The sequence below is a fragment of the Microtus oregoni genome, unplaced genomic scaffold (assembly GCF_018167655.1).
Source record: "Microtus oregoni isolate MIOR12 unplaced genomic scaffold, Mior012 000050F_ref0000143, whole genome shotgun sequence".
In the NCBI taxonomy this organism is placed as follows: Eukaryota; Metazoa; Chordata; class Mammalia; order Rodentia; family Cricetidae; genus Microtus; species Microtus oregoni.
The window spans coordinates 592,919-620,679 of NW_024543256.1; the positions used below are offsets into that span (position 1 = coordinate 592,919).

At 46.2% G+C, this 27,761-nt stretch overlaps 1 protein-coding gene across 1 annotated transcript; it reads left to right on the forward strand.

The window, feature by feature from the left end:
• The first annotated feature begins 38 nt into the window (after positions 1 to 38).
• Positions 39 to 27,670, forward strand: LOC121437135 (ATP-binding cassette sub-family D member 1-like). The gene is made up of 10 exons (XM_041636973.1): positions 39 to 1,055; positions 4,975 to 5,155; positions 18,519 to 18,661; positions 18,744 to 18,912; positions 20,286 to 20,380; positions 23,681 to 23,826; positions 24,177 to 24,322; positions 26,025 to 26,109; positions 26,325 to 26,450; positions 26,538 to 27,670. Exons 1-10 carry the CDS (start codon positions 156 to 158, stop codon positions 26,755 to 26,757), a joined length of 2,211 nt encoding a protein of 736 aa, XP_041492907.1. The 5' UTR covers positions 39 to 155; the 3' UTR covers positions 26,758 to 27,670.
• The last annotated feature ends 91 nt before the right edge of the window (positions 27,671 to 27,761 follow it).

Consider the following 27,761-nt stretch of genomic DNA (forward strand, 5'->3'; position numbering starts at 1 on the left):
CCCAGGGGCCTAAAGTCTCAGGGACCACTTCAGGGTATCCAGTTGCCTAGACGACGAGCCCTGGATCAGAGCAACAGCCCTTCAGCATCTGCCCGAACTGCAGCCTTGGGCAGTAAGTGGTACCAGCCCTCAGCCTGCCCACCAGTCCAGGTGACATGCCGGTGCTTTCCACTCCACGGTCCTCGAGGGTGACCACGCTGAAGCGCACAGCTGTGGTTCTGGCACTCACAGCCTATGGAGTCCACAAAATCTACCCTCTAGTACGGCAGTGTCTGACTCCTGCCAGGGGCCCTCAGGTGCCAGCTGGAGAGCCCACGCAAGAGGCCTCTGGGGCCACAGCAGCCAAGGCTGGCATGAACCGGGTATTCCTGCAGCGGCTCCTGGTGCTCCTGAGGCTGCTGTTCCCCCGAGTCTTATGCCGGGAAACAGGGTTGCTGGCCCTGCATTCTACTGCTCTGGTAAGCCGAACTTTCCTGTCTGTGTATGTGGCCCGCCTGGACGGCAGACTGGCCCGCTGCATTGTTCGTAAGGACCCACAGGCCTTTAGCTGGCAGCTGCTGCAGTGGCTCCTCATCGCCCTTCCTGCCACTTTCATCAACAGTGCCATCCGCTACCTAGAGGGCCAGCTGGCTCTGTCTTTCCGAAGCCGACTAGTTGCTCATGCCTATAGACTCTACTTCTCCCAGCAGACTTACTACCGAGTAAGCAACATGGATGGACGGCTTCGAAACCCTGACCAGTCTCTGACAGAGGATGTGGTAGCCTTTGCTGCCTCTATAGCCCACCTCTATTCCAACTTGACCAAGCCACTACTGGGCGTGGCCGTGACCTCCTACACTCTACTTCGAGCTGCCCGCTCCAGAGGAGCTGGCACAGCCTGGCCCTCAGCCATCGCTGGCCTGGTGGTGTTCTTAACAGCTAACGTGCTTCGAGCCTTTTCTCCCAAGTTTGGAGAGCTGGTGGCAGAGGAAGCAAGGCGGAAGGGTGAACTGCGCTACATGCACTCTCGAGTGGTGGCCAACTCAGAGGAAATTGCCTTCTATGGGGGCCATGAGGTGGGGCAGATTGAAATGCTGCTTATATAGGAGAGGAGGTGGCTGGGAGACCCTTGGCAGCCAGCTATAAGCCATAGGGAAAGCCTAAGGCCTTCTCAGGCTGATGTTAAAGCTGTAAATAAGCACTGGGACAAATTTGGGGTAGACCTTGGATGGCTGTAGTCTTAAGGTGCAGAAATGGAGAAATGGCACCACTGGGTGGGAACTTCCCGTGCTGGCTGCCTGAAACCTCTAGGCTACTTCTGCTTCCTTGGTGAAATTGTCTTGGACTTGAAGCTTTGTATTCTAGTGGTTTGAGATGCTACTAGTTCAGCTCACTCCAATATTGCAGTCAACCATTCCTGTAACCAACTGGGAGAAATTAGACTCCTACCATCTGGGAGCAGGAATGGTAGGACACAGCCTAAAGTCTCTTACATCTGTAAGCCCTTTGAAGGCCAGCGTCCAATGGAGCTAGCTGGCTGGGCTGGCTGGTATTATGGGCATGACTCAGCCCAAGCAGAGGTTAACAATCAGAGCTCAGCACAGCAGCTGCAGTGGTGTTGGTGCTCAGGGTCAAGGCTGTCAGAGCCGCAGGCATGCCTGGCTAGTGACTGACAGGCTTGGCAAGCAACCTGCCCTCCTCCCTCCCTCCCCTTCTCCCTCCCAGGGATAGGGATGCCTGGCCTAGCTTCAGCCACTGCACGCTAGGCCTGAGAAGCTCCCCCACCACTACTGCCATTGTAGCCGCCCTTCCGCACAGATTCCAGCCACTCTGTGAGCTGGGCTGTGGCCAGGAGAGCCCTCAGACACCGGGAAAGGCAACTTGAGGCCAGTGCAAGCTTCATTCTGTGGCAGCCCCTCCCCTTCCTTATGCCTGTGGTTGCAGCTGCCTGGGGCCTTATTCTGGCAACTAGTTTCGGTTCTCTAGTGCTGGGGGCGGGGGAGGGACACAAGCACCTATTTCATGAAGGTCTCTGTGTTTCCTGGGTCAGGTAGCCACTTGCCCCAGGACCTTGTCAGGTTGGCTGCACAACTTGTAGAGACTCAGGCTTGTCCTTGACTTTTGTAAAGGATTTGTCTCTACGGTCTGCAAAAAGAGGCATCTCTGGTCCAGGTCAAGTTTCAGATTAGAAGAAAAAGTGTCTCACCCTCACTATAACCCCTCTCTCATTCTCTTCTCCAGAATACTGGGCTGCAGGGGTCTTGGCAAGCAGCCAGGCCTTGGGTGAGGCACTTGGCACAATACCCATAGCTACACCATCAGTCTTAGCTGACAGTGCTCCCAGTTTAAGGCACAAACCTAGATTACCAGGGTGCTTCAAGGTGGTTTACTCACTTCAGGAATGAGAGGCTGGGTTTGAGGAAAACTGGGCTATATGAGCAGGCCTAGGCAGAACGTGCAAGTGCAAAAGAAAGAGCATGGTATTTAGAAAGACTTCCTCTGTGCTTGCTTCAGAAAATAGCACATTCAACAATAGAGTTCACTTGCTGGGACACCCTTAGTCTGTTTGTTTAAACTATATGAAATGATGGTAGATTGAGTGCCTTGGTACAGGCACATGTCCCACTCTAGTAGTCCCACTGACTAATGTACTGTAGATAGGGGCCTAGATTCAAGTCATCAATTTATTACAGAAGGGAATTAACTGGCTGGCTGGCTGGCAGGCAAACAACAAGGTATTATATTCTTGCTAGAATTTCAGATAGTACATATGCATGTTACATACACATGTATACAACCTCCTGCTTGAAAAAACAAAGTAAAATCTTAAATCAGCTTCTAAATTTATAAGAATCTGGTTATCAGGCTGAGGCAGGAGGATGACTCTGACTGAGTTCATGGACTACATAGTGAGTTTCTGGGCACATAGTGAGGCTGTCTCAAAAATAACAAAAAAGCCAGGCATGGTGGTACATACCTGTAATCCCAGCACTTGGAAAGCAGAGACAGGAAGATTGCCACAAATTTGAAGTTGGCTCTGGTCTACATAAAGAATTCCAGACCAACCAGAGCTATATAATGAAACCCAGCTGGGCGGTGGTGGCGCACGCCTTTAATCCCAGCACTCGGGAGGCAGAGGCAGGCGGATCTCTGTGAGTTCGAGGCCTGCCTGGTCTACAAGATCTAGTTCCAGGACAGGCACCAAAGCTACAGAGAAACCCTGTCTCGAAAAACCAAAATAAAAATAATAATAATAATGAAACCCAGTCACAAAAGAAAAAAAACGGGCGATGGTGGCGCACGCCTTTAATCCCAGCACTCGGGAGGCAGAGGCAGGCGGATCTCTGTGAGTTCGAGACCAGCCTGGTCTACAGAGCTAGTCCCAGGACAGGCTCCAAAGCCACAGAGAAACCCTGTCTCGAAAAACCAAAAAAAAAAAAAAAAAAAAAACAGAAGTCTGGTTCTCTAGGCCTGGGAATATAGCTCAGTGGTAGAGGTTCACCTAGCTAGCATACCCAAAGCTAGAATGGCCAAGGTCCTAAATTCCATCTACCATACCTCAAAACAAAAGGAAAATCTGGTTCTCGGCTGGGCGGTGGTGGCGCACACCTTTAATCCCGGCACTCGGGAGACAGAGACAGGCGGATCTCTGTGAGTTCGAGACCAGCCTGGTCTACAGAGCTAGTTCCAGGACAGGCTCCAAAGCCACAGAGAAACCCTGTCTCGAAAAACTAAAAAAAAAAAAAAAAAGAAAAGAAAAGAAAAAATCTGGTTCTCTTAACAGCCCAACCCATTCAGTCCACATTCCTACACTGCTTGCCACCTCCAGGCAATATGAGTTTAGGCGGGGCACATGGTCTCTTTGTTTCTGTGTACAACAATAGACGTGAGAATATACACTATGAAGTGTGTGTCAGTAAAATAGAGAAAGAAGTGAAAACATTGGACAACCAGTGCCCTGCTGGGCGTGCGGTGGGAGGCAGAGAATTTTTTTTTTTTTGCTTTTTTCGAGACAGGGTTTCTCTGTGGTTTTGGAGCCTGTCCTGGCACTAGCTCTTGTAGACCAGGCTGGTCTCGAACTCACAGAGATCCGCCTGCCTCTGCCTCCCAAGTGCTGGGATTAAAGGCGTGCGCCACCACCACCCGGCTGAAATTCCTCAATCTTTTCAATTCTATTCTCTGCCTCAGAAATTTAAGACACCACAGTCACCTTGCCATGAATACTTCCCAATACTTCTAGACTTCTCTGAGGTCTGTCTGACTTCAACTACCACCAGATTTGAGCATATATTCACCTTGTTTTAGTGGGAAAATTCAGTGTAATTTTCTCACAGCAAAGAGTCCTAGGAAAGTAGCAGGAGCTGGGCGGTGGTGGTGCATGCCTTTAATCCCAGCACTTGGGAGGCAGAGGCAGGCGGATCTCTGTGAGTTTGAGGTCAGCCTGATCTACAAGAGCTAGTTCCAAGATAGTTAGAACTGTTTCACAGAGAAACCCTGTCTCAAACAATGAAAGGAAGGAAGGAAGGAAGGAAGGAAAGGGAGCCTGAGTAGACTAAGACCATTGACTGAATTTTATAAAATTAATAACTTTATCATTTGCTCTCCCATGCTGGCCTTTGCTTAGTTCAAGGTAGAAAAACTTGCTCATGATTTCTGGAGTAGGGAGACATTAGGAGGGAGCCCAAATAAATGGGGTCAGCAGATGAAAGGAAGCTGCCCTCAGGGGCCTGGATCTGCCCAGGCAGGGTACAGAGAGGGAGTGGTGAAAGATCCAACCACAGCAGTAATTGAAAGAGGACAGGAGCTGCCCCATAATATCAGGCAGTCCCTTACCATCACCCCTATTTGAGACTTGGCCCTACTACAAGTATAGTCCCTAATCCCTTGGCGTTGTGGCCATCAAACAGCATGGTATGTATGTGGGCTGTACTTGAGGACTCACTATCACCCCCAAGGAGTTGTTCCATGACTTTTGGATATCTATTGTCCTTGCAGGTGGAGCTGGCACTACTGCAGCACTCCTATCAAGACCTGGCTTCACAGATCAACCTCATCCTGCTGGAACGCCTATGGTATGTCATGCTGGAACAGTTCCTCATGAAATATGTATGGAGTGCATCCGGCCTGCTAATGGTAGCTGTCCCCATCATTACAGCAACTGGCTATGCAGAGTCAGGTAAGAGCCAAGGATTCAGAGACTAGGGCCCAGAGCTCAGCCAGCCCACTTTCCCCTTCTATGTGGGTGCACTGAGCCTACTGGCTTTGAGATGATCAGAAGTCAAGCATTCCTCTGAGCTCTTAGCTGCCAAGTATACATCTCATGGTCCTTGGTGCCCAGAAGCCTAGCACAGGACCACAACTTAGGAACTCCACTTTTCCACCTGTGCATACCCTTTACCCACCTGTCCTCAGTTTTAATTGGAGATAAGTATAGGGTGGCTTGGGTAAGCCCTTTCATGACCCAGCCTTTGTTATTTCCAACAAATGGTTCTCACAAATGCCAAGGGTAGACAGATGCCTTTGTACAGAGTAGGAAGCCTGCCCTGCCTGTCATTTTGGTGGTGGTCAGGTTGTCTTTATTTCTGTTTGTTCCTTTACTGGTTTGCAGTTTATTCATTCACCTTTCAGAGATTGCCCTTGAAAAGGTGAAAATACATTCTTGAAAACCTCCTTAGATTAATTAATAGCTCTCTTCCTCCTAAGCCTTAGACTAGTTTACCTGGAGAAGCAACCCCCATGACACCTGTTAGTACAACCCAGCCTTAATTTTAGTTTTGTGGGTTATTTTTTTTTTTTTTGGTTTTTCGAGACAGGGTTTCTCTGTGGTTTTGGAGCCTGTCCTGGAACTAGCTCTTGTAGACCAGGCTGGTCTCGAACTCACAGAGATCCGCCTGCCTCTGCCTCCCGAGTGCTGGGATTAAAGGCGTGCGCCACCACCGCCCAGCTGGTTATTTTTCTTTTTGTTTTGTTTATGTGTTTTGATTTTTGAGAGGTCTCTTATAGCTCAGCATAACCTTGAACTCGGTATGTAACTGAGTATGACTGTGAATTGTTGATCCTCCTACCCATTTCCTGAGTTCTGGGGATTACTAGTGAGTACCAGAACACCTGACTATCATGTGCTTTCATTCTCTGTTATGGCTTTGTGTGATGTATGTAAACTCACACACATGGATACTGATTTCTCTGCTCAGTATTCCCTTCCTTCAGTCATCCCTCCCAATAGACATTTTCAGAAGTTCACTCATTCTTTTTGTGGTTTGTTTTGATTTGAAATGAGTCTCTCTTTATAGCCCAGATGACCCTTGAACTTGGCCATCCTCCTGTCTCAGCCTCCCCTGTGCTGGGATTACACTTAGCCTGGCTATACTAAAATATTCTTTCAGTAAGGGGATCTGATGTCCTCTTCTGGCTTCTGCAGGCACCAGGCATGCACTTGGTACACAAACATACATGGAGGCAAAACACACATATACATAAAATTAAAAAAATATTTAAAAAAGAAAACCATACATATTTGAAGAAAATACAAGTTTGATACAGGAAAAGCAGAATTCCATACCTAAACATAGTTCACTAAAGCTGAGGAATACAAAAGAGAAAGAAATGGGTATCATCTTTACTTTTGTTTTTGTTTTTTATTTTTCGAGCCCTGGCTGTCCTGGAACTAGCTCTGTAGACCAAGCTGGCCTCAAACTCAGAGATCTGCCTACCTCTGCCTCCTGAATGCTGGGATTAAGGGTGTGTGCCACCACCGCCCAGCTTCATGGGGTCTTTTTCACTTAGCTTCTCTGAAAATACCTTTCACTCTTTTTATCTTTTACTCTTATTCCTGAACTAGTTAGGTTAAGCATAAAAATTTAGTGGAGGGCTGGAAAGATGGCTCAGTGGTTAAGAGCATTGCCTGCTCTTCCGAAGGTCCTGAGTTCAATTACCAGCAACCACATGGTGGCTCACAACCATCTGAAATGTGATCTGTATGCCCTCTTCTGGCCTGCAGGCAGACACACAGACAGAATATTGTACACATAATAAATAAATAAAAAAAAATTTAGTGGAAAGTTAATTTATTCCAGTCATTTGACAAAATTTCATTGTCTTCTCCCTTCTTGCATAGCTATTAAATTTTCTTGGTGAGTTTAATTATAAATACCATGCATTTTCTCTATAGATACCTTTATCATTTTCTTTCTCTTTTGTATTCCTCAGCTTTAGTGAACTATGTTTAGGTATAGAATTCTGCTTTTCCTGTATCAAACTTGTATTTTCTTCAGATATGTATGGTTTTCTTTTTTAAATATTTTTTTAATTTTATGTATATGTGTGTTTTGCCTCCATGTATGTTTGTGTACCGAGTGCATGCCTGGTGCTAGAAGAGGGCATCAGATCCCCCTAGAACTGGAGTTACAGACAGTTATAAGCTCCAAACGTAGGTCTTCTGTAAGAGCAATGTCTTAGTCACTGTTGTATTGCTATGAAGAAACACCTTGATCAAGGCAACTTATAAAAGAAAGCATTTAATTGGGGGCTTGCTTATAGTTTCAGAAGATGAGTCCATGACCATCATGATGGAGAACATGGAATCAGACAAGCAGGCATGGCACGAAACAGTAGCTGAGAACTTACACCTTACCCACAAATTGGAGGCAGATAGCCAGAGAAATTAAACCTGTCATGGTGGGCTTTTGAAACTCAAAGCCCACCCTCACCTGTTATGCCCAAGTTTCTGATCCCCAAATGAATTTACGGAGCTGGATTTCTGATGCAAATTACATGAGGGTTTTTTAATAATATTCGAGCTCAAGTTTGGACTATACCTCCACCACACCCACTTCCCTCACCCGCAGTGGGTGAGCAAAGTACAGCTCTGAACTTGGGGAAGGGGGAAAGGGGCAAACTTTTAAAGGGGATAGTCAGGGGAGTTCCGAGTCCTGTCATTTTAGGATTGGGTGAGGAGTACATAAGGTAGTTTCTGAACCCATTGGTCAGTTTTGGGGCACAAAAACCTAACAAAGAGCCATTAATAACTGACAAGGTATCTTCAAAGACAGGATGCCTCCCAAGAACATCTGGACCTCATTAAATTTTATGGCCCTGCTCTCTATCATTTTAATTGGCCATTTTTAGGGTATCTATTCAAATTTCTGCTATGGCAGCACATTTCTGGAGCCAGGGTCAAGGCTCAGTTATTTACCAGGTAGCCTGTAGGGAAAACGGAATCCCTGTAAAATTAAGGCTTAATTAAATCTTTGGTCTTGCACACCCTCCTTAACATATCTCCTCCAAAAGACCATACTTCCTAATTCTTTCCAAAACAGTTTCAACTGAGGACCAAGCATTCAGACATATGAGCCTATTGGGCCCATGCTTATTCAAACCACCAAAAGCAGCAACTGTTCTTTTTTTTTTTTAAATATTATCTACATAGTGTTCAGCCTCCATGCCTGCAGGACAGAAGAGGGCACCAGATCTCATCACAGATGGTTGTGAGCCACCATGTGGCCACTGGGAATCGAACTCAGGACCTCCAGAAGAGCAGTCAGTGTTCTTAACCTCTGAGCCATCTCTCCAGCCCGCAGCAACTGTTCTTAACCACTGAGCCATATTTAGGCTTTTCAGCTTCTCAGTCTTCCTTTTTGCTCAGTAATTCTCCAGATCACCTGTTGTTTTTCTTTATCATGTCCAACTTGATTTTTTAAATAATTTAACTATTTCTGGCTACCTTTATGTGCTATGCCTTATTGCTCTCCCAAGTACTGCCTCTCTGTATAGGTCACTTGTTTGTGGGATTTCTCTCCCTCACCTTTTATATTGAGCTGAATGAGGGTGGAGATGTGGCAAGTGCTGTTCCTGGTACTTCAAAGAAAGCCTTGAAGGAAGACACTTTACCACTGGGGATGATTTTAGATAAGCTTTGTTTTGCTGTCCTGTATTAATGGTAGCCCCAGGACTGGAAAAGGGGTGTGGCTGCAGTATCTTGTTTACTCCTCCTGCCAAGCCTAAACTCCAAAGGTCCTAGGACAGTCGGCTTCTAGAAAGTGCTAGCAGCTCTCCTAATGTCCTGGCCACAAAGAATTGTAGACCCTGTTCTTGCATAGCTATTAAATTTGTCTCACTGACAAAAAAAAAAGGAAGGCTGCCTACTGTAGTTATGTCTTTGAAGACAGTAGAAAGGACAATATTTAGACTTAGCTCACCACACCCTTAGCACATTAATTTACCCTTCCCCATTTCCTGGGCCAAACCCCAAAAACTTCCATCCTGTTCCCTTTCAGGCTTTTCAGAGCTGACTCTTTGTACCTTTTCCTCCTCCCTGACCAGCCCCAACCATTAATCCACTTGAGAATCATGTATGTCCTGGTTACCTCTTCCCACAGCGTTAGCCCCAGAGTCCTGATCCTTTCCAGAGCTTTATTATTTATCCACTTATCCAGCCCTTAATTATTTACCCATCTGCACCCAAGGGCCCATGGAGTAAGGCTTCCTCCATGTTCCCCACCATCATTTCCAGGTTTCATGTGTAAAAACCTTGTTCTGAGGCTGGCAAGATAGCTAGCAGGTAAAGATGCTTGCCCTGAAAACCTGGTGATTTGATTGGTTTCTGGCGCCCACACAAAAGTGGAAAGAGGAAACCGGGCGGTGGTGGCTCACACCTTTAATCCCAGCACTCGGGAGGCAGAGGCAGGCGGATCTCTGTGAGTTCGAGACCAGCCTGGTCTACAAGAGTTAGTTCCAGGACAGGCTCCAAAACCACAGAGAAACCCTGTCTCGAGAAACCAAAAAAAAAAAGTGGAAAGAGGAGAGATAGATGGCTTAGTAGTTAAGAGCACTGGCTGCTCTTCCAGAGGACCTGGGTTCAATTCCCAGCACCCACATGGCAACTCACAACTGTCGGTAACTCCTGTTCCTTCCAGGGGCTCCAACACCCTCACACAGACATAGATGCAGACAAAACATCAATGCACATGAAATAAAAAGAGAGAAACTGTTTTTCAAAAAGCAGAAAGAGAAGCCAGGTGGTAGTGGTGCACACCTATAATCCCAGGACTCAGGAGGCAGAGGCACCCAGATCTCTGTTACACAGAGAAACCCTGTCTTGAAAAACCAAAAAAAAAGGTGGAATCTGGGTGGTGGTGGGACATGCCTTTAATCAAAGCACTGGGGGAGCAGAAACAGGTGAATCTCTGTGAGTTCATGGCCAGCTTTGTCAACAGAGCAATTTCCAGGACAGGTTCCAAAGCTACAGAGAAACTCTATCTCAAAAAAAAAAAGTGAAAAGAGAGAACCCTTTCTACAAAGTTGTACTCCCATCCACACATGTATGCTGTTATACATGTGTGCCCACATATTACATATATATATATACATACTAATATTAATAATAATTTCTTAAAGCCTTACTCTTAAGTGGGCCGCAAGATCATGAAAGTTGAAACTGTCAACTAAGGAGACTTTAAGGGCGTGACTATGGGATGTAAACTGACCAAAAATGCAGCTTTAGACAGGAGTGATTCTTTTTTTTCCCATTTTTTAAATTTTTTTTATTAAAAATTTCCACCTCCTCCCCGCCTCCCTTTTCCCTCCTCCTCCCCCCACTCTCCATGCCCCACTCCCCTCCCCCTCCGTTTACAGTCCAAAGAGCAGTCAGGGTTCCCTGCCCTGTGGGCAGTCCAAGGTCTTCCCCACTCCATCCAGGTCTAGGAAGGTGAGCATCCAAACAGGCTAGGCTCCCACAAAGCCAGTACATGCAGTAGGATCAAAACCCAGTGCCATTGTCCTTGGCTTCTCAGTCAGCCCTCATTGTCTGCCATGTTCAGAGAGTCTGGTTTTATCCCATGCTTTTTCAGTCCCAGTCCAGCTGGCCTTGGTGAGCTCCCAATAGATCAGCCATCTCAGTGGGTGGGTCCACCCCTCACGGTCCTGACTTCCTTGCTCATCTTCTCCCTCCTTCTGCTCCTCATTTAGACCTTGGAAGTTCAGTCCAGTGCTCCAATGTGGGTCTCTGTCTCTATCTCCATCCATCGCCAGATGAAGGTTCTATGGTGATATGCAAGATATTCATTAGTATGGCTATAGGATCGGGCCATTTCAGGCTCTCCTCAGCTGCCCAAGGACATAGCTGGGGACATCTCTCTGGACCCCTTGGAACCCCTCTAAAGTCAAGACTTGCCACCCCTAAAATGGCTCCCTTAGTTAAGATATGTGCTTCCCTGCTCTCATATCCACCCTTCCTTTATCCCAACCATCCCATTCCCCCAAGCTCTCCCCATTCTCCCCTTCTCACTTTTCTCTCCCCATCTCCCCTTTCCCCTATCCCACCCCAACCCCCAGTTCCCATTTTTTGCCCAGCAATCTTGTCTACTTCCAATATCCAGGAGGATAACTTTATGTTTTTCTTTGGGTTCACCTTCTTATTTAGCTTCTCTGAGATCGCAAATTATAGGCTCAATGTCCTTTATTTATGGCTAAAAACCAATTATGAGTGAGTACATCCCATGTTCATCTTTTTGGGTCTGGGTTACCTCACTCAGGATAGTGTTTTCTATTTCCATCCATTTGCATGCAAAATTCAAGAAGTCATTGTTTTTAACCGCTGAGTAGTACTCTAATATGTATATATTCCACACTTTCTTCATCTATTCTTCCATTGAAGGGCATCTAGGTTGTTTCCAGGTTCTGGCTATTACAAATAATGCTGTTATGAACATAGTTGAACAAATACTTTTGTAGTATGATAGGGCATCTCTTGGGTATATTCCCAAAAGTGGTATTGCTGGGTCCTGGGGTAGATTGATCCCAAATTTCCTGAGAAACCGCCACACTGCTTTCCAAAGTGGTTGCACAAGTTTGCATTCCCACCAGCAATGGATAAGTGTACCCCTTACTCCACATCCTCTCCAGCAAAGGCTATCATTGGTGTTTTTGATTCTAGCCATTCTGACAGGTGTAAGATGGTATCTCAAAGTTGTTTTGATTTGCATTTCCCTGATCGCTAAGGAGGTTGAGCATGACTTTAAGTGTCTTTTGGCCATTTGAACTTCTTTTTTTTTTTGGATTTTTTTAAGACAGGGTTTCTCTGTAGTTGTTGGTGCCTGTCCTGGAACTAGATCTTGTAGACCAGGCTGGCCTCGAACTCACAGAGATCCGCCTGCCTCTGCCTCCCGAGTGCTGGGATTAAAGGCGTGCGCCACCACCGCCTGGCTTTGAACTTCTTCTGTTGAGAATTCTCTGTCCAGTTCAGTGCCCCATTATTTAATTGGATTAATTAGCATTTTAAAGTCTAGTTTCTTAAATTCTTTATATATTTTGGAGATCAGACCTTTGTCTGTTGTGTGGTTGGTGAAGATCTTCTCCCAGTCAGTGGGTTGCCTTTTTGTCTTAGTGACAGTGTCCTTTGCTTTACGGAAGCTTCTCAGTTTCAGGCAGTCCCATTTATTCAATGTTGCCCTTAATGTCTGTGCTGCTGGGGTTATATGTAGGAAGTGGTCTCCTGTGCCCATATGTTGTAGAGTACTTCCCACTTTCTCTTCTATCAGGTTCAGTGTGTTCGGACTGATATTGAAGTCTTTAATCCATTTGGACTTGAGTTTTGTGCATGGTGATAGATATGGATCTATTTTCATTTTTCTACAGGTTGATAACCAGTTCTGCCAGGACCATTTGTTGAAGATGCTCTCTTTCTTCCATTGTATACTTTTAGCTCCTTTATCGAAAATCAGGTGTTCATAGGTTTGTGGGTTAAAATCCGGGTCTTCTATTCGATTCCATTGGTTGACTTCTCTGTTTTTATGCCAATACCAAGCTGTTTTCAATACTGTATCTCTGTAATAGAGTTTGAGATCAGGGATGGTAATGCCTCCAGACGTTCTTTTATTGTATAAGATTGTTTTGGCTAGGGGCTGGAGAGATGGCTAGGAGGTTAAGAGCACTGATTGTTCTTCCAGAGGTCCTGAGTTCAATTCCCAGCAACCACATGGTGGCTCACAACCATCTGTAATGAGATCTGGTGCCCTCTTCTGGCCTGCAGGCAGACATGCAGACAGAACACTGTAAGCAAAATAAATAAATAAATCTTAAAAAAAAGAGAGATTGTTTTGGCTATCCTGGGTTTTTTGTTTTTCCATATAAAGTTGATTATTGTCCTCTCAAGGTCTGTGAAGAATTTTGATGGGATTTTGATGGGGATTGCATTGAATCTATAGATTGCTTTTGGGAGAATTGCCATTTTTACTATGTTGATCCTCCCAATCCAAGAGCAAGGGAGGTCCTTCCATTTTCTGGTGTCCTCTTCAATTTCTTTCTTCAAAGACTTAAAGTTCTTGTCAAATAGATCTTTCACTTCCTTGGTCAGAGTTACCCCAAGATATTTTATGCTATTTGTGTCTATCGTGAAAGGTGATGCTTCTCTGATTTCCCTCTCTGCATCCTTATCCTTAGTGTATAGGAGGGCAACTGGTTTTTTGGAGTTGATCTTGTATCCTGCCACATTACTAAAGGTGTTTATCAGCTGTAGGAGTTCTTTGGTAGAGTTTTTGGGCTCGCTTATGTATACTATCATATCATCTGCAAATAACGAAAGTTTAACTTCTTCCTTTCCAATTTGAATCCCCTTGATCCCCTTATGTTGTCTTATTGCTATTGCTAGAACTTCAAGCACTATATTGAAGAGGTATGGAGAGAGTGGGCAGCCTTGTCGTGTTCCTGATTTTAGTGGGATGGCTTTGAGTTTCTCTCCATTTAATTTAATTTGATGATAGCTGTTGGCTTGCTGTAAATAGCTTTTATTATATTTAGGTATGACCCTTGTATCCCTAATCTCTCCAAGACCTTTATCATAAAGGGATGTTGAATTTTGTCAAGTGCTTTTTCAGCATCTAATGAAATGATCATATGCTTTTTTCTTTCAGTTTATTTATATGATGGATAACATTGATAGATTTGCGTATGTTGAACAAGCCCTGCATCTCTGGGGTGAAGCTACTTGATCATAATGGATAATTTTTTTAATGTGTTCTTAGATTTGGCTTGCCAGTATTTTATTGAGAATTTCTGCGTCGATGTTCAGGAGTGAGATTGGCCTGTAATTCTCTTTCTTGGTTGGGTCTTTGTGTGGTTTTGGTATCAGGGTAACTGTAGCTTCATAAAAGGAATTTGGCAATGACTCTTCTGTTTCTATATTGTGAAATATTTTAAGGAGTATAGGTATTAGCTCTTCTTGGAAGTTCTGGTAGAATTCTGCATTGAAACCGTCTGGTCCTGGGCTTTTTTTTGGAAGGAAGGTTTTTTATAACAGTTTCTAATTCTTCGCGACTAACAGGTCTATTTAGATTGTTCACCTGGTCTTGGTTTAACTTTGTATATGGTACTTATACAGGAGTGATTCTTGTAACAAATCAGAGATGTCTGTTGACAGGAGGTTAGAGACCACAGAGTAGGATGTGAGATGGAGAATGGGGGAGACAGCAAGGTCAGGAGGAGAAAAGTCACACTTAAGAAACAAAGCTCAGAAAGAGGGATTGATATGGTACCCAACAGAAAATAGAGGCATTCTAGGTGATAGGAGGTACTTAAGCTAAGAAATGAAACTCAATGCTTGGTGGCTCATTTTTTTTTCATTATGTGTATGTGGTGGCGAGTATGTACATATGAGTGCAGATGCCTTTGGAGGCCAGAAGCACTGAATCCCCTGGAGCAGGAATGACAGGTAGTTGGAAGCTAGCTGACATGAATTTTGGGATTCTTACTTAGATCCTCTGCTTTTAACCACTGAGTTGTCTCTCCAGCTCCTGTTCTCTCTCTCTCTCTCTCTCTCTCTCTCTCTCTCTCTCTCTCTCTCTCTGTTTTGTTTTTTAAACATGATTTCTCTGTAGCTTTGGAGCCTGTCATAGAACTAGCTCTTATAGCCCAGGCTGGCCTCGAACTCACAGAGATCTGCCTGCCTCTGCCTCCCGAGTGCTGGGATTAAAGGCATGCACCACCACTGCCTGACTTTAGCTCCTTTTCTTAATACATGTTACTGAGATGTGATGAACAGACCTTACAATTCAGCCTTTTAAAAAATATACCTCAGCTGGGCGGTGGTGGATCTCTATGAGTTCAAGGCCAGCCTGATCTAAAAGAGCTAGTTCCAGGACAGGCTCCAAATCTACAGAGTAATCCTGTCTCAAAAAAAAATACACACACACACACACACCTCAAGTCAAGTGATGATATATATCAGGGTTTTTTTTTAACAATTGTGCAATCATCACCACTATCTAAGTCCAGAACATTTTGATTACCTCTAAAGGAAATTCCATATCCATTATCAGTCACTCCTAATCCTCATTCAATTCCTGGCACCCTCTAATCTGCCTTCTATCTCTATGAATTTGCTTATTCCAGACATTACATAAAAATGGAATCATATGATATATGACCTTTGCTGTCTGGCTTCTTTCAGTGAGCATAATTGTTTCAAGGTTCATCTATGTTGGAAGTGAACCAGGCCTTCGTTCCCTCTTATGACTGACTAATATTTCACTGTACACATATACCACAATTTCTTTTCTCTCTGTTCTTTTGAGACAGACATGTGCCATCACATCTGGCCTACTATAATTGTTTTTTAACTATATATTCATTGTGTGTAGCAAAAATTTCATAATGACATGTTTGCTTGTTTGTTTTTCTTTTTTTCTTTCTTTCTTTTTTGTTTGTTTTTCAAAATAGGGTTTCTGTGTGTAGCTTTGGTGCCTGTCCTGGAATTCACTCTGCAACCCAGGCTGGCTTTGAACTCACAAAGATCTACCTCTTCAGCCTCCCGAGTGCTGGAATTACAGGCGTGCACCACCACCACTGCCTGGCTTTGTTTATTTTTTTAAGACAGGGTCTGACTATGTAGCTCTGGCTATCCTAGAACTCAATATATAGACCAGGTTAGCCTCTGCCTCCCAAATGCTAGGATAAAAGGCATGTACCACTACTATGTTCAGCTTTCTTTCTTATTTTGTTTGTTTGGTTTTTGAGACAGACAAATTCCAGGACAGGCTCCAAACCAAAAAAAAAAAAAAAAAAAAATTCACCTTTCCGTACATCTTCCCAGCACTTCTTTTTTTTTTTTTCGAGACAGGGTTTCTCTGTAGCTTTGGAGCCTGTCCTGGAACTAGCTCTTGTAGACCAGGCTGGTCTCGAACTCACAGAGATCCACCTGTCTCTGCCTCCCAAGTGCTGGGATTAAAGGCGTACGCAACACCGCCCGGCCTTCCCAGCATTTCTTATCATTCCTTTTTAAATTTATTTTTGGTTTTTGAATTTGCACTAGAGATCAGGTCTATATTCCTAGGTCCTATGGTAATTCACTGTTTAGCTTTGTAAGGAACTGCCAAGTGCTTTTCCATTTTATCTCCTTGCAGACATGGGTGGGGGTCCCACTTCTCGCCTGACCAATGTCTGCTCTTACCTCCCTTTGTTCCAGCTTCCCTGATTAGGATGACATTTATTTATTTATTTATTATGGTAGTAAGATGGGAAAGTACACATGTTACTACACACATATAGAGGTCAGAAGATAACTTTTTGTAGTTAGTTCCCATACAGATCCTGGGGATCAAACTCAGGTCATCAGGCTTGGTGGCAAGCATCTTTACTAGCTGAGCCACCTCACCAACCCACTTTATTGCTCTTTATGTAGCTTTGATTTTTTTGAGAAAATGTTTCATACTATATAGCTCAGGTTGGCCCTGAACTTGTGGCAGTCCTCTTCCCTCAGCCTTCAGACAACTGAGATTATAGGTGTGACTACCACACCTGGCATATATAGCTTTGTGAACTCAAGATCCTCCTGCCTCCACAACCCAGATGCTAAGTTGCTCTGGGCTAAGAAAAGTTTTAGAGGACTACCTTTACTAGCCATGTGGTTTACAAGTATTCTTTCCCAGTCTGTATGTTGCCTTTGCCCTTTGCTGATGATGTCCCACAGTATTCAAAAGTATTTATTTTGAAGTTCAGGTTGATCTGCTTTTCTTTTATTGCTTGTGTTTCTAGTCTCATAGCCAAGAAATAAAATCCAAGAGCAACCGCAACTGACAAAGGTCTGATCTCCAAAATATATAGAGAACTCAAGAAACTAGACCATAAAAGGCTAATCAACCCAATTATAAAATGGGGCACTGAGCTGAACAGAGAATTCTCAACAGAAGAAGTTCAAGTGGCCAAAAGACACTTAAGGTCATGCTCAACTTCCTTAGCGATCAGGGAAATGCAAATCAAGACAACTTTAAGATACCATCTTACACCTGTTAGAATGGCCAAAATAAAAAACACCAAGGATAGCCTTTGCTGGAGAGGTTGTGGAGAAAGGGGTACACTCATCCATTGCTGGTCAGAATGCAAACTTGTGCAACCACTTTGGAAAGCAGTGTGGCGGTTTCTCAGGAAATTCGGGATCAACCTACCCCTGGACCCAGCAATACCACTCTTGGGAATATACCCAAGAGAGGCCTTATCATACAACAAAAGTATATGCTCTACTATGTTCATAGCAGCATTGTGTGTAATAGCCAGAACCTGGAAACAACCTAGATGCCCTTCAATGGAAGAATAGATGAAGAATGGAATATATACATATTAGAGTACTACTCAGCAGTAACAAACAAGGACTTCTTGAATTTTGCATGCAAATGGATGGAAATAGAAAACACTATCCTGAGTGAGGTAAGCCAGACCCAAAAAGAGGAACATGGGATGTACTCACTCATATTTGGTTTCTAGCCATAAACAAAGGACATTGAGCCTATAATTAGTGATCCGAGAGAAGCTAAATAAGGAGAACCCAAAGAAAAACGTATAGGCATCCTCCTGAATATTAACCTTCATCAGGCAATGAAAGGAGACAGAGACAGAGACCCACATTGGAGCACCGGACAGAAATCTCAAGGTCCAAATCAGGAGCAGAAGGAGAGAGAGCACGAGCAAGGAACTCAGGACCATGAGGGGTGCACCCACACACTGAGAGAATGGGGATGTTCTATCGGGAACTCACCAAGGCCAGCTGGCCTGGGTCTGAAAAAGCCTGGGATAAAACCGGACTCTCTGAAGATAGCGGACAGTGAGGACTACTGAGAACTCAAGATCAATGGCAGTGGGATTTTTGATCCTACTGCACGTACTGGCTTTGTGGGAGCCTAGGCAGTTTGGATGCTCACCTTATGAGACCTGGATAGAGGTGGGTGGTCCTTGGACTTCCCACAGGGCAGGGAACCCTGATTGTTCTTTGGGCTGACGAGGGAGGGGGACTTGATTGGGGGAGAGGGAGGGAAATGGGAGGCGGTAGCGGGAAAGAGACAGAAATCTTTAATAAATAAATAAAGAAATAAAGAAAAAAAATCCAAGAGCAAGTTTTACCCATTTTTTCCTTTGAGTCAGTTTTCATTTATGCTGTGAGAACATATGTGCTTCTATTACATCTGCCTGTCATAACATGGTATGCACAATGCTTATCTTTCCATGGTGGGCCTTGACTTTCCACTTTCTGTTCTGCTCCCAACCTTGGCTTATAGACTCAGAAGCCATGAAGAAGGCAGCCTTAGAAATGAAGGAGGAGGAGCTGGTCAGTGAGCGCACAGAAGCCTTCACCATTGCCCGAAACCTCCTCACAGCTGCTGCAGATGCCACTGAGAGGATCATGTCATCCTACAAGGAGGTAACCCCAGTGTAGCTCCCACCCTGCCCACTTTCCCATTCCCAAACTGGTTGGGGTTGAGCCCATGTCAACCTCCTTATAGGTGACAGAGCTGGCTGGCTACACAGCCAGGGTGTACGAGATGTTCCAGGTTTTTGAAGATGTCCAACACTGTCGTTTTAAGAGGACTGGGGATCTAGAGGAGGCTCAGGCTAGGCCTGGGGCCATGGTACGGTCTGGTGTCCGTGTAGAGGGGCCCTTGAAGATTCAAGGTAAGGTACCCTCTGTGTAAAGTGCTTCCTCTGCCTTCCTACCCATTGTTTTGTCTCTTCACATTACCACCCCAACATTCAAGCAGCCCTGTATACCCTGTCACATCCACTTAGCACTCATTGCCAGAAAGGTCATTGAAGACTAAGTCACTTGGGAGGGGACTGGCCTAGCAGCCTGCCTTCTCCAACTACTGACCACCAGTTCAGCTGCTGACACACCCTCCCAAGAGTGTTGGTTTGGATTACCAGTTAAGACAGAGGGGGTTCTGGACTCTCAATGCTGGATATCACACACCCACACAAGGCAAACAGATAAATCAAGGCAGTGAGTGAGGGACAGGGGTGTAGTTCAGTGGTAGAGTACTTGCCTAACATGTATGAGACCTTGGGTTCATTTCCCAGCATTGCAATAAAAAAAAAGGGCATTGCATGGCTAGTAATATAGCTCCATGTTTGCCTAGCATACACAAGGCCCTCAATTCAATCCCTACTGCCATATAAAGCACACATGATAGTGTCAAAGTCAGCATTCTGTCTAAAATTAAATAAATGAATAAGTAAATAAATAAAATATTTATATTCATAAGTGAGGGCTAATGCCTGTAATCCCAGTACTTGGGAGACTGAGGCAGGATTGCTGCATATTCAAGGCCAGTGAGGGCTATAGTATAAGACCCTGTTTCAAAAAGAAACAAAAGAAAAAGAAAGTCAAGGCAAAGCACAAGCACAAAAGAAAGTCCACCCAGCTGCCAGTTCACAGGAGTCAGGGCACTGCAACAGAGGAGCCCAGACATTGAAGCTCACCTTACAATATTGCCAAGAGAGGTTGTCACAGGGCAAGACTACCTACTCAAGCTGGGCAGTGGAGGCAGAGGCAGGCTCTGTTAGCTCAAGGCCAGCCTGGTCTACAAGAGCTAGTTCCAGCCGGGCGGTGGTCGCGCACGCCTTTAATCCCAGCACTCGGGAGGCAGAGGCAGGCGGATCTCTGTGAGTTCGAGACCAGCCTGGTCTACAGAGCTAGTTCCAGGACAGCTCCAAAGCTACAGAGAAACCCTGTCTCGGGGAAAAAAAAAGAAAGAAAGAAGGAAGGAAGAAAAGAAAGAAAGAAAGAGAAAAGAAAAAACTACCAACTCAATGCCTTGGGTTCCAGAGGACCAAAAGGAGGCAACTGAGGGCATACTACTTGACTCTGGGGTTATTAACTTGTTGGAAAACCTCTGTTTTTGCATAGGCCCTGTATCACACCATTCTATTTAAGAACCCAGGGCCTATTATTGAGGTAGATTAAGCCTGTGCCAAGGGAGAAGGGATGAGCATCAGGGCATAGGAAAGCAGAAAAATGCTGTGTTCCTATCCTTCCATGTTCTCTACAGGCCAAGTGGTGGATGTGGAGCAGGGGATCATCTGTGAGAACATCCCTATCATCACACCCACAGGAGAGGTGGTGGTGGCCAGCCTCAACATCAGGGTAGGTCAAGTGGAGGAGCATACCCAACCTGAAGTACTAACCAGTCTAAGCCAAGTAGCTGGGGACAGGTTATCTGGCCACCTGCATCTGTGAACTGTAGCCCTTGGCATCTTGCTTAGCTATCAGTGGTGGTGTTGTTCTCGGGTCTACGTGGAAGATGGGCCAAGATCAAGCTGAGAGACCAACCCGAATCTGACCTTGAGTTCTGAAGTAATAGCAGGGGGAGTACTGATAAAAGACACTAACAATTACCAGGATTGTCCAAGGGTTACCAAAGTGTTTCTGGTTTGATCATTTGCTCTTCCCACAAGGCTTCCCTGAACTATGAGCTATTAGAAACCAAAGATAAATCAGAGAGTGGGCTGCCCTCAAAAATTACCCACTGCTTGGTATGGTGGTGCACACCTTTAATCCCAGCACTCAGAAGGCAGAGGCAGGAGGATCTCTGTGAGTTTGAGGCCAGCCAGGGCTACAGAGTGAGTTCTAAGAGTTTTTAGGCAGGTGGTGATGGCACACACCTTTAATCCTAGCACTCAGGAGGCAGAGGCAGGTAGATCTCTGTGATTCAAGGCCAGCCTGATCTACAGAGTGAGTTCCAGAAAAGGCTCCAAAGCTACAGAGAAACCTTGTCTTGAAAAAACAAAAAAATAAAAAATAAAATAAAAATAAGAGCCACCAAAGGGTGATAATCATTTCATGAGAGGAAGCCCAGTAAAGCTTTTCCTCAAAGCATAGGTAGGCACAACTGGAGTTAGGGGCTGAGAGACAAAGGGACCTGGGCCTGCCTTGTCAACAAGGGAGGAAGCTGGAAAGATGCAAGAGGAAGTGGATTATCAGCTCTTGGCCTTCACTGAGGGGTTGAGCCTGAAGAAGAGCAAGATCCTAGAAAGCCATTTGAGGCAATGTACAGAATATGTCTCTTCTCTACACAGTATAACATAGTGGTATGGTCCCTGATGGACCCGAGGTAGGTAGTTTCCTGGTGCCCAAAAATCCAAGATGCTGCAGCCTGGGTGAGTAGATTGCACCTGAGTTGAGAACAAGGCTACCAAGGAATCTGGTGGAAGAGTGGGTCAGGGGCCCTGAGGGAGCCTGAAACCCTCTTGCCACTCTTGTCCTTCAGAACCAAGTGCCTATGCTGGTGAGTATCCTGGGGCCTAAACAAGCCCCTTGGATTGAGCAGCACTATCACCAGAAATGAACTCCTTCCATATTCTGGAGGCCAGAAGTCTAGCTTCAAGGGGTAAGATGGTTTCTTTTTGGAGGAAATGTGCACCCCAGGCCTTGCCTGACTTCTGGTTTAGACAGTCCTTAATATTCCTGGGTTTCTGCTGTATCTCCCTACTCTCTGCCTCTATCCTCACACACATACACACCCCTCTGTGTGTGTCTATTTGAATCTTACCTTTTGTAAGGACTTCAGTCATGTTGGATTTAGCTCACTCCCCCTCCAGTGTGTCTTAGTGTCCATTTAGCTAATTTCATGTGCAATGCAGTTTCCACTCTGAGACAGTAGGACATAGGACTTCAGATAAATCCAGGGTGCACAGGTCAACCTATCACATTGCTCAAGGTAAATCAAAGGCCAGAACCTGGATCGTCCTGGGAGCCCTGTGCTATAACACCCTTATCACTTGCAGATAAGGAAATGCCCACACTGAAAGAAGGAAGGGACTGAGGATGGTAGTGCTGGGGATGGCCATGCCACGTCTGCTGTGCAGTGCTATGTCTCCTTTGTGACCCAGTCTCTCTGCCTAGCTAGCAGTGGCACTAAATGAACTAACCCCTCCTTCCTGCCACGGCTGCCAGTACTCCATTGCTCAGCTACTCTGGGGCCTAAAGGCCAATATGGCCCCTGTGTTTGGCTTGTGTTATCCAGCATGTTAGGGCCTTAGGGGACAGAACTAAGTCTTGTCCATTCCTCTATATGCTAGACCTGGCATTCAACTGAAGCTCTGCATACTGGACCCCATCTCTGTTGCCTTATAGTCACTTGCCAAGAAATCAAGAATGGCTGGGTGGCTAGGGTTGGTGGTTCACGCCTTTAATCCGAGCACTTGGGAGGCAGAGACAGATGGATCTCAGTGAGTTCTAGGCCAGCCTGATCTACAGAGTAAGTTCCTGGACAGGCTCCAAAGCTTCAGAGACACCCTCTCTCAACAACAAAAAAGAAGAAAAAAAAAGAATGGGCTTGGTGACACACACTTAAAATCCTTGCCCTTGGGATTCTAAGGCAGGAAAACTGAGTTCCAGACCAACCTAGGCAACAGCAAGACCCTTCCTACCTGCCAGCCTTGTATAGTAAAGGAATCTAGCTTGCTTGCTTTTCTTCATTCCTATCTTACTTGCTTCCTTCCTTCCTTTCTTTTTTGAGACAGGATCTGGTGTAGCTCAAGTTGGCCTTGAACTTATTGTGTAGCCAAGGATTTAAGTTGAATTGAACTTGAATTTATGATCTTCCCGTTTCTATCTTTCAAGTTCTGGCATTACAAGCATACATGGTTTATATGTTTATTTATTTACTTATTTTGGTTTTTCGAGACAGAGTTTCTCTGTGGCTTTGGAGCCTGTCCTGGAACTAGCTCTGGCCTCGAACTCACAGAGATCCGCCTGCCTCTGCCTCCTGAGTGCTAGGATTAAAGGTGTGTGCCATCACCACCTGCCTAAAAACTCTTAGAACTCACTCTGTAGCCCTGGCTGGCCTCAAACTCACAGAGATCCTCCTGCCTCTGCCTTCTGAGTGCTGGGATTAAAGGTGTGCACCACCATACCAAGCAGTGGGTAATTTTTGAGGGCAGCCCACTCTCTGATTTATCTTTGGTTTCTAATAGCTCATAGTTCAGGGAAGCCTTGTGGGAAGAGCAAATGATCAAACCAGAAACACTTTGGTAACCCTTGGACAATCCTGGTAATTGTTAGTGTCTTTTATCAGTACTCCCCCTGCTATTACTTCAGAACTCAAGGTCAGATTCGGGTTGGTCTCTCAGCTTGATCTTGGCCCATCTTCCACGTAGACCCGAGAACAACACCACCACTGATAGCTAAGCAAGATGCCAAGGGCTACAGTTCTGAGTGCTGGGATTAAAGGCGTGCGCCACCATCGCCCGGCTCATACATGGTTTATATGGTACCGAAAATTGAACCCATGGTCTGTGTATGCTCAGCAAGCACCCTGCCAACTGAGCTGCATCCCCATCCCAGATGTAGAAAGTGTTATGAGACTGGGAAGGAGGCCACAGTGATTCCGGGTATGGGGAAAGAGACTGAAGCTCTGGATGCCATGCCCTGATTCTTCCACAGGTGGAAGAAGGCATGCACTTGCTCATCACAGGCCCCAATGGCTGCGGCAAGAGCTCACTGTTCCGAATCCTTGGTGGACTCTGGCCCACATACAGTGGTGTACTCTATAAGCCCCCACCTCAGCGCATGTTCTTTATCCCTCAGAGGTGAGTTAACCCATTTTCTGTGTCTTCCCCCACCTTTTCCCATCTGTGCAGTGGGAGAGTACGCTTCTCAGGAGAGGATGCCAAGATATTACACCAGATCCCAATAGTCATCTAGTCCTGTCCGTTTCAGATTGGGATGGTGGGTCTTACACTCATGTCCACAAATAACGATGATACACATACTTGTGTCCATGCACACATGTGAATATATGGACATGTTAGCTGGGCAAGTGCCTGGGTGTGGTATATCAGCGGTTGAAAAGCTCTGTGGCCAGGGCCACTCTGGACGCACAGAGCACTACTGGGAAACAGGGCCACCTTGCCCTAGTGGACATGCGGCTTTCCCACAGGCCATACATGTCTGTGGGCTCCCTGCGCGACCAAGTGATCTATCCCGATTCTGCGGAGGATATGCGGAGGAAGGGTTGTTCGGAGCAGCAACTGGAAGCCATCTTGGCCATCGTACATCTTTGCCACATCCTGCAACGGGAGGGAGGTAGGGACAGGGCATGGGGTTACATACCAGTCACCCTTTGTCCTGAGACTTTAATGGGAACCTGTTGCCAACCTACCTCTGGCCTCTTCCCCTATTCCCAGGGGACAAGAGTTACCTCAGCATCCAGGAATTCAAAGTGCCTGCCAGGGAGGAAGGGTAAACAGGTTGCTTGGGTGCCAAAAAAGGAGATTTGTAGAAGAGCACTTGCCTCATTGGTTACCTAGAGACCCTCTGTCAAAGAAAAAGAACAACAACAACAGCCTAGGATCTTGGATGGTTACCTTGTTGGGGAGCTAGATGGCAACAGGACAGGCTGCAATTTGGGCTTGGGATACAAAGATATTGGCTGCCTCTGTGAGGTACTGAAAGCTCTGAGGCTTTAAGAACCAACTAACAGAGACGTTTTCCATTTGAACAAGCTGACCCTTCTGTGGGTAGGGTAAGATGACCAGCCAGGTATATGCTTCCTTGCACAGAAGCTTGGGATGTGAATGGAGAGCAGAACCAATGAGTGACTCCGAGGAAAGCCCCAAGAGGGAGGGACAAATGGCAAGAGAAAGTGTTTTTGAGAAGAGAAAGCTTATTGAGGGACATCTCCTATAGTGCCCTGTGGTTGCCTTGAATGACTACTACCTATGGCCAAGTATTGCAACATCTTAGCATTGAATTCAACTCTGAATAACAGTACCATGCTAATCCCCATAGGCTATAGGATGGAGGAAATGGTGACGGACAAAGACAAAGGATATTTACCTTGGTAGTACATGTATGACAGTGGCTAGAACTAACACCTTGGTTACCCTTCACAAGAGGGCAAAGCTAAAATGTTCCACATGCCCTAAGGAAACATAGGATGGATGACAGGAGAGGAGATGTCACTTCTCCCACTCAGTCCTGCCACATCACCCTCCTCACATGCTCACTCATTCCTCTATGCCAGCTTAGTGGCATCAGTCCATGAGTTGTGGCCCAATTCTTCTAGTGAGGGGCCTCTGTTCTGAGGAGAATACTCTAACATCTCTGGGGTTCTTTGCCCTCAACATCTGCTGTCTGCAGAGGTCAGTGTTGGCAGGTTCTTTATTGGCAACCCATTAGGTGTCCTGGGGCTGCCATGACTAAGTGCCACAGACTCACAGGCTGCAACAGAGACCTTTGTTTTCTGGCATTCTGGAGATATATTTGGGTGTGACAAAACCAGCTCCTTCAGAGACTATGAGGAAGGACACACTAAGGGACTCTGCTCAGATGATAGCCAGCCAACTTCTTCTTTTTTTTTTTTTTTGCCAGCCAACTTTTTTTTTTTTTTGGTTTTTTGAGACAGGGTTTCTCTGTAGCTTTGCCAGCCAACTTCTTACTGTGTGTCTTCACATCATCTTTCCTCTGTACATGTCTCTGTGTTTAGATGTCCATTTTTTATAAAGGCAACAGTCACACTGGGTTAGGGTCTACCCTCTTGACCTCAATCTGAGCACAATTGAAAAGACCCTCTCTCCAAATCCTGCTGGGGAGACAGTACTTGTTCCAGATAGTTCAGTTATTAGCATTATAGGCAGATGAGGACGCAGAGCAGAGTCTGCAGGTGGACAAGTTCAGCCAGGATCAAATGTGCCCTGGCTTTCCATCAGCCTCATGCAACCCTGCTCCTACCCTGACTCCCACTGAGTACGTGTGAATTGAGCTGAGCCCCTCACCTCCTGCCCAGGTTGGGAGGCTGTGTGTGACTGGAAGGATGTCCTGTCTGGAGGTGAGAAACAGAGGATCGGCATGGCCCGCATGTTCTACCACAGGTGAGCACTACAGTGCCTTTCATGGACATTCAGTGATTTGGAACCAGGAGAGGGAAAATGGGTGCTCCCAGTAGGAGGAAGATAACTGCATGGAGGAGCCTCGACCCTCCTTCCAGTACAACAGGGCCACAGTTCACAAGTGGCTGGCCACAGGCAGGAAGTTGGACACTGGTGGGTAATCCACAGCTTTCCTCTTCACCCATTCCCACCCTAAGGCCAAAGTATGCCCTCCTGGATGAGTGCACTAGTGCTGTGAGCATTGATGTGGAAGGCAAGATCTTCCAAGCAGCCAAAGATGCTGGTATCGCCCTACTGTCCATCACTCATCGGCCCTCCCTATGGTAGGTGTTCTTGGAGTTATGGGTGGGGGCTGCCTGCCACCTGAGCTGGGAAAGCAGCTGTGACAGCCTTCCATCTCTCCTTTTCAGGAAGTACCACACACACTTGCTGCAGTTTGATGGGGAGGGAGGATGGAAATTTGAGAAGCTGGACTCTGCAACCCGCCTAAGCCTGACTGAAGAGAAGCAGCGCCTGGAGCAGCAGCTGGCAGGCATCCCCAAGATGCAGGGGCGCCTTCAGGAGCTCCGCCAAATCCTTGGCGAGGCTGCAGCCCCAGTTCAGCCCCTGGTCCCAGGTGTCCCCACTTGATTGGGGACCTTGTCCCCAGTCCCCACCCTTCTTCAGGCTCTCGGATCATATGAAGGAAATTGCAGTTCCCACCCTCCTCTCACTGCCCTGCATGCCTTCCCTGTCCCAAGCCTCCTAACCAATTGCCTGCCTTCCCTGAAGACCCCACTCTTGAGCAAGTCGATATGAATGAGGACACTCTGCTTCTTCCTGCCCCCATCTTGCCTTCATCATGAGGTCTGCTCCATGAACTGTGCCATGATAAGGCAATGTGTCCTTTACTTTTCTCTAGGAAGGGGTGGAGGGTTTGGAAGGCCCCAGTTCTGACCCTACACCAGTATGCCTGAGCCATAGGAAGTAAACAGGAGCTGTCCCCTTATTGCCAGCAGCCAGAATGTGTGGCAAGTCTGGTAGTTGTGAGCCACATCCCTCCCAAGTCCTCATTGTTCCTTTAATCCATCCCTTTGTTGTCATCCCCTAGGGTGGACAGCCAAAGCCCCTGTCCCACAGGACACCCCTCCCAGCCATGGAAACAGCCAAATGGGACATAGGATCAGACAGGGCCCAAAGCATGTCCTTCCCCATGGTAACCCCCAGAAGGGCATAGTGTTCCTTCTGAGCCATGAGAAAAATGAAGCCCTGGCCTTCCCACTCCTCCACCTTCTACAACCTAATTTATTAAACTCCAAGTTTATAGCTGTCTGAATTGCCAACATGAGCACCCTACCAGCACAGGAGGTGACCGGGTGGTTCCTTCAGTCTGCCCAGCCTCTGGTGCCAAACCTGACCCCTCACCAGCCTATACTGCCAGTTGCCACTGGGGGTGCCCTCTGCCAGCTAGGCAGGAGTGAGGGCACAATGTTCCCAGCTCAGTGCCAAAGATGGGTCATAGGAGGTGCTGTGTCTGTTAAGCCGGCCCTCAACAAGTGGGATACCCCCCCACACTGCCGCTGTGTGCCTTTCCTGGGCCCTCAGCCCTCTGACTGGGTGCCCCCTCGGTCCTCTCAAGTAAAAACCTCTGGAAA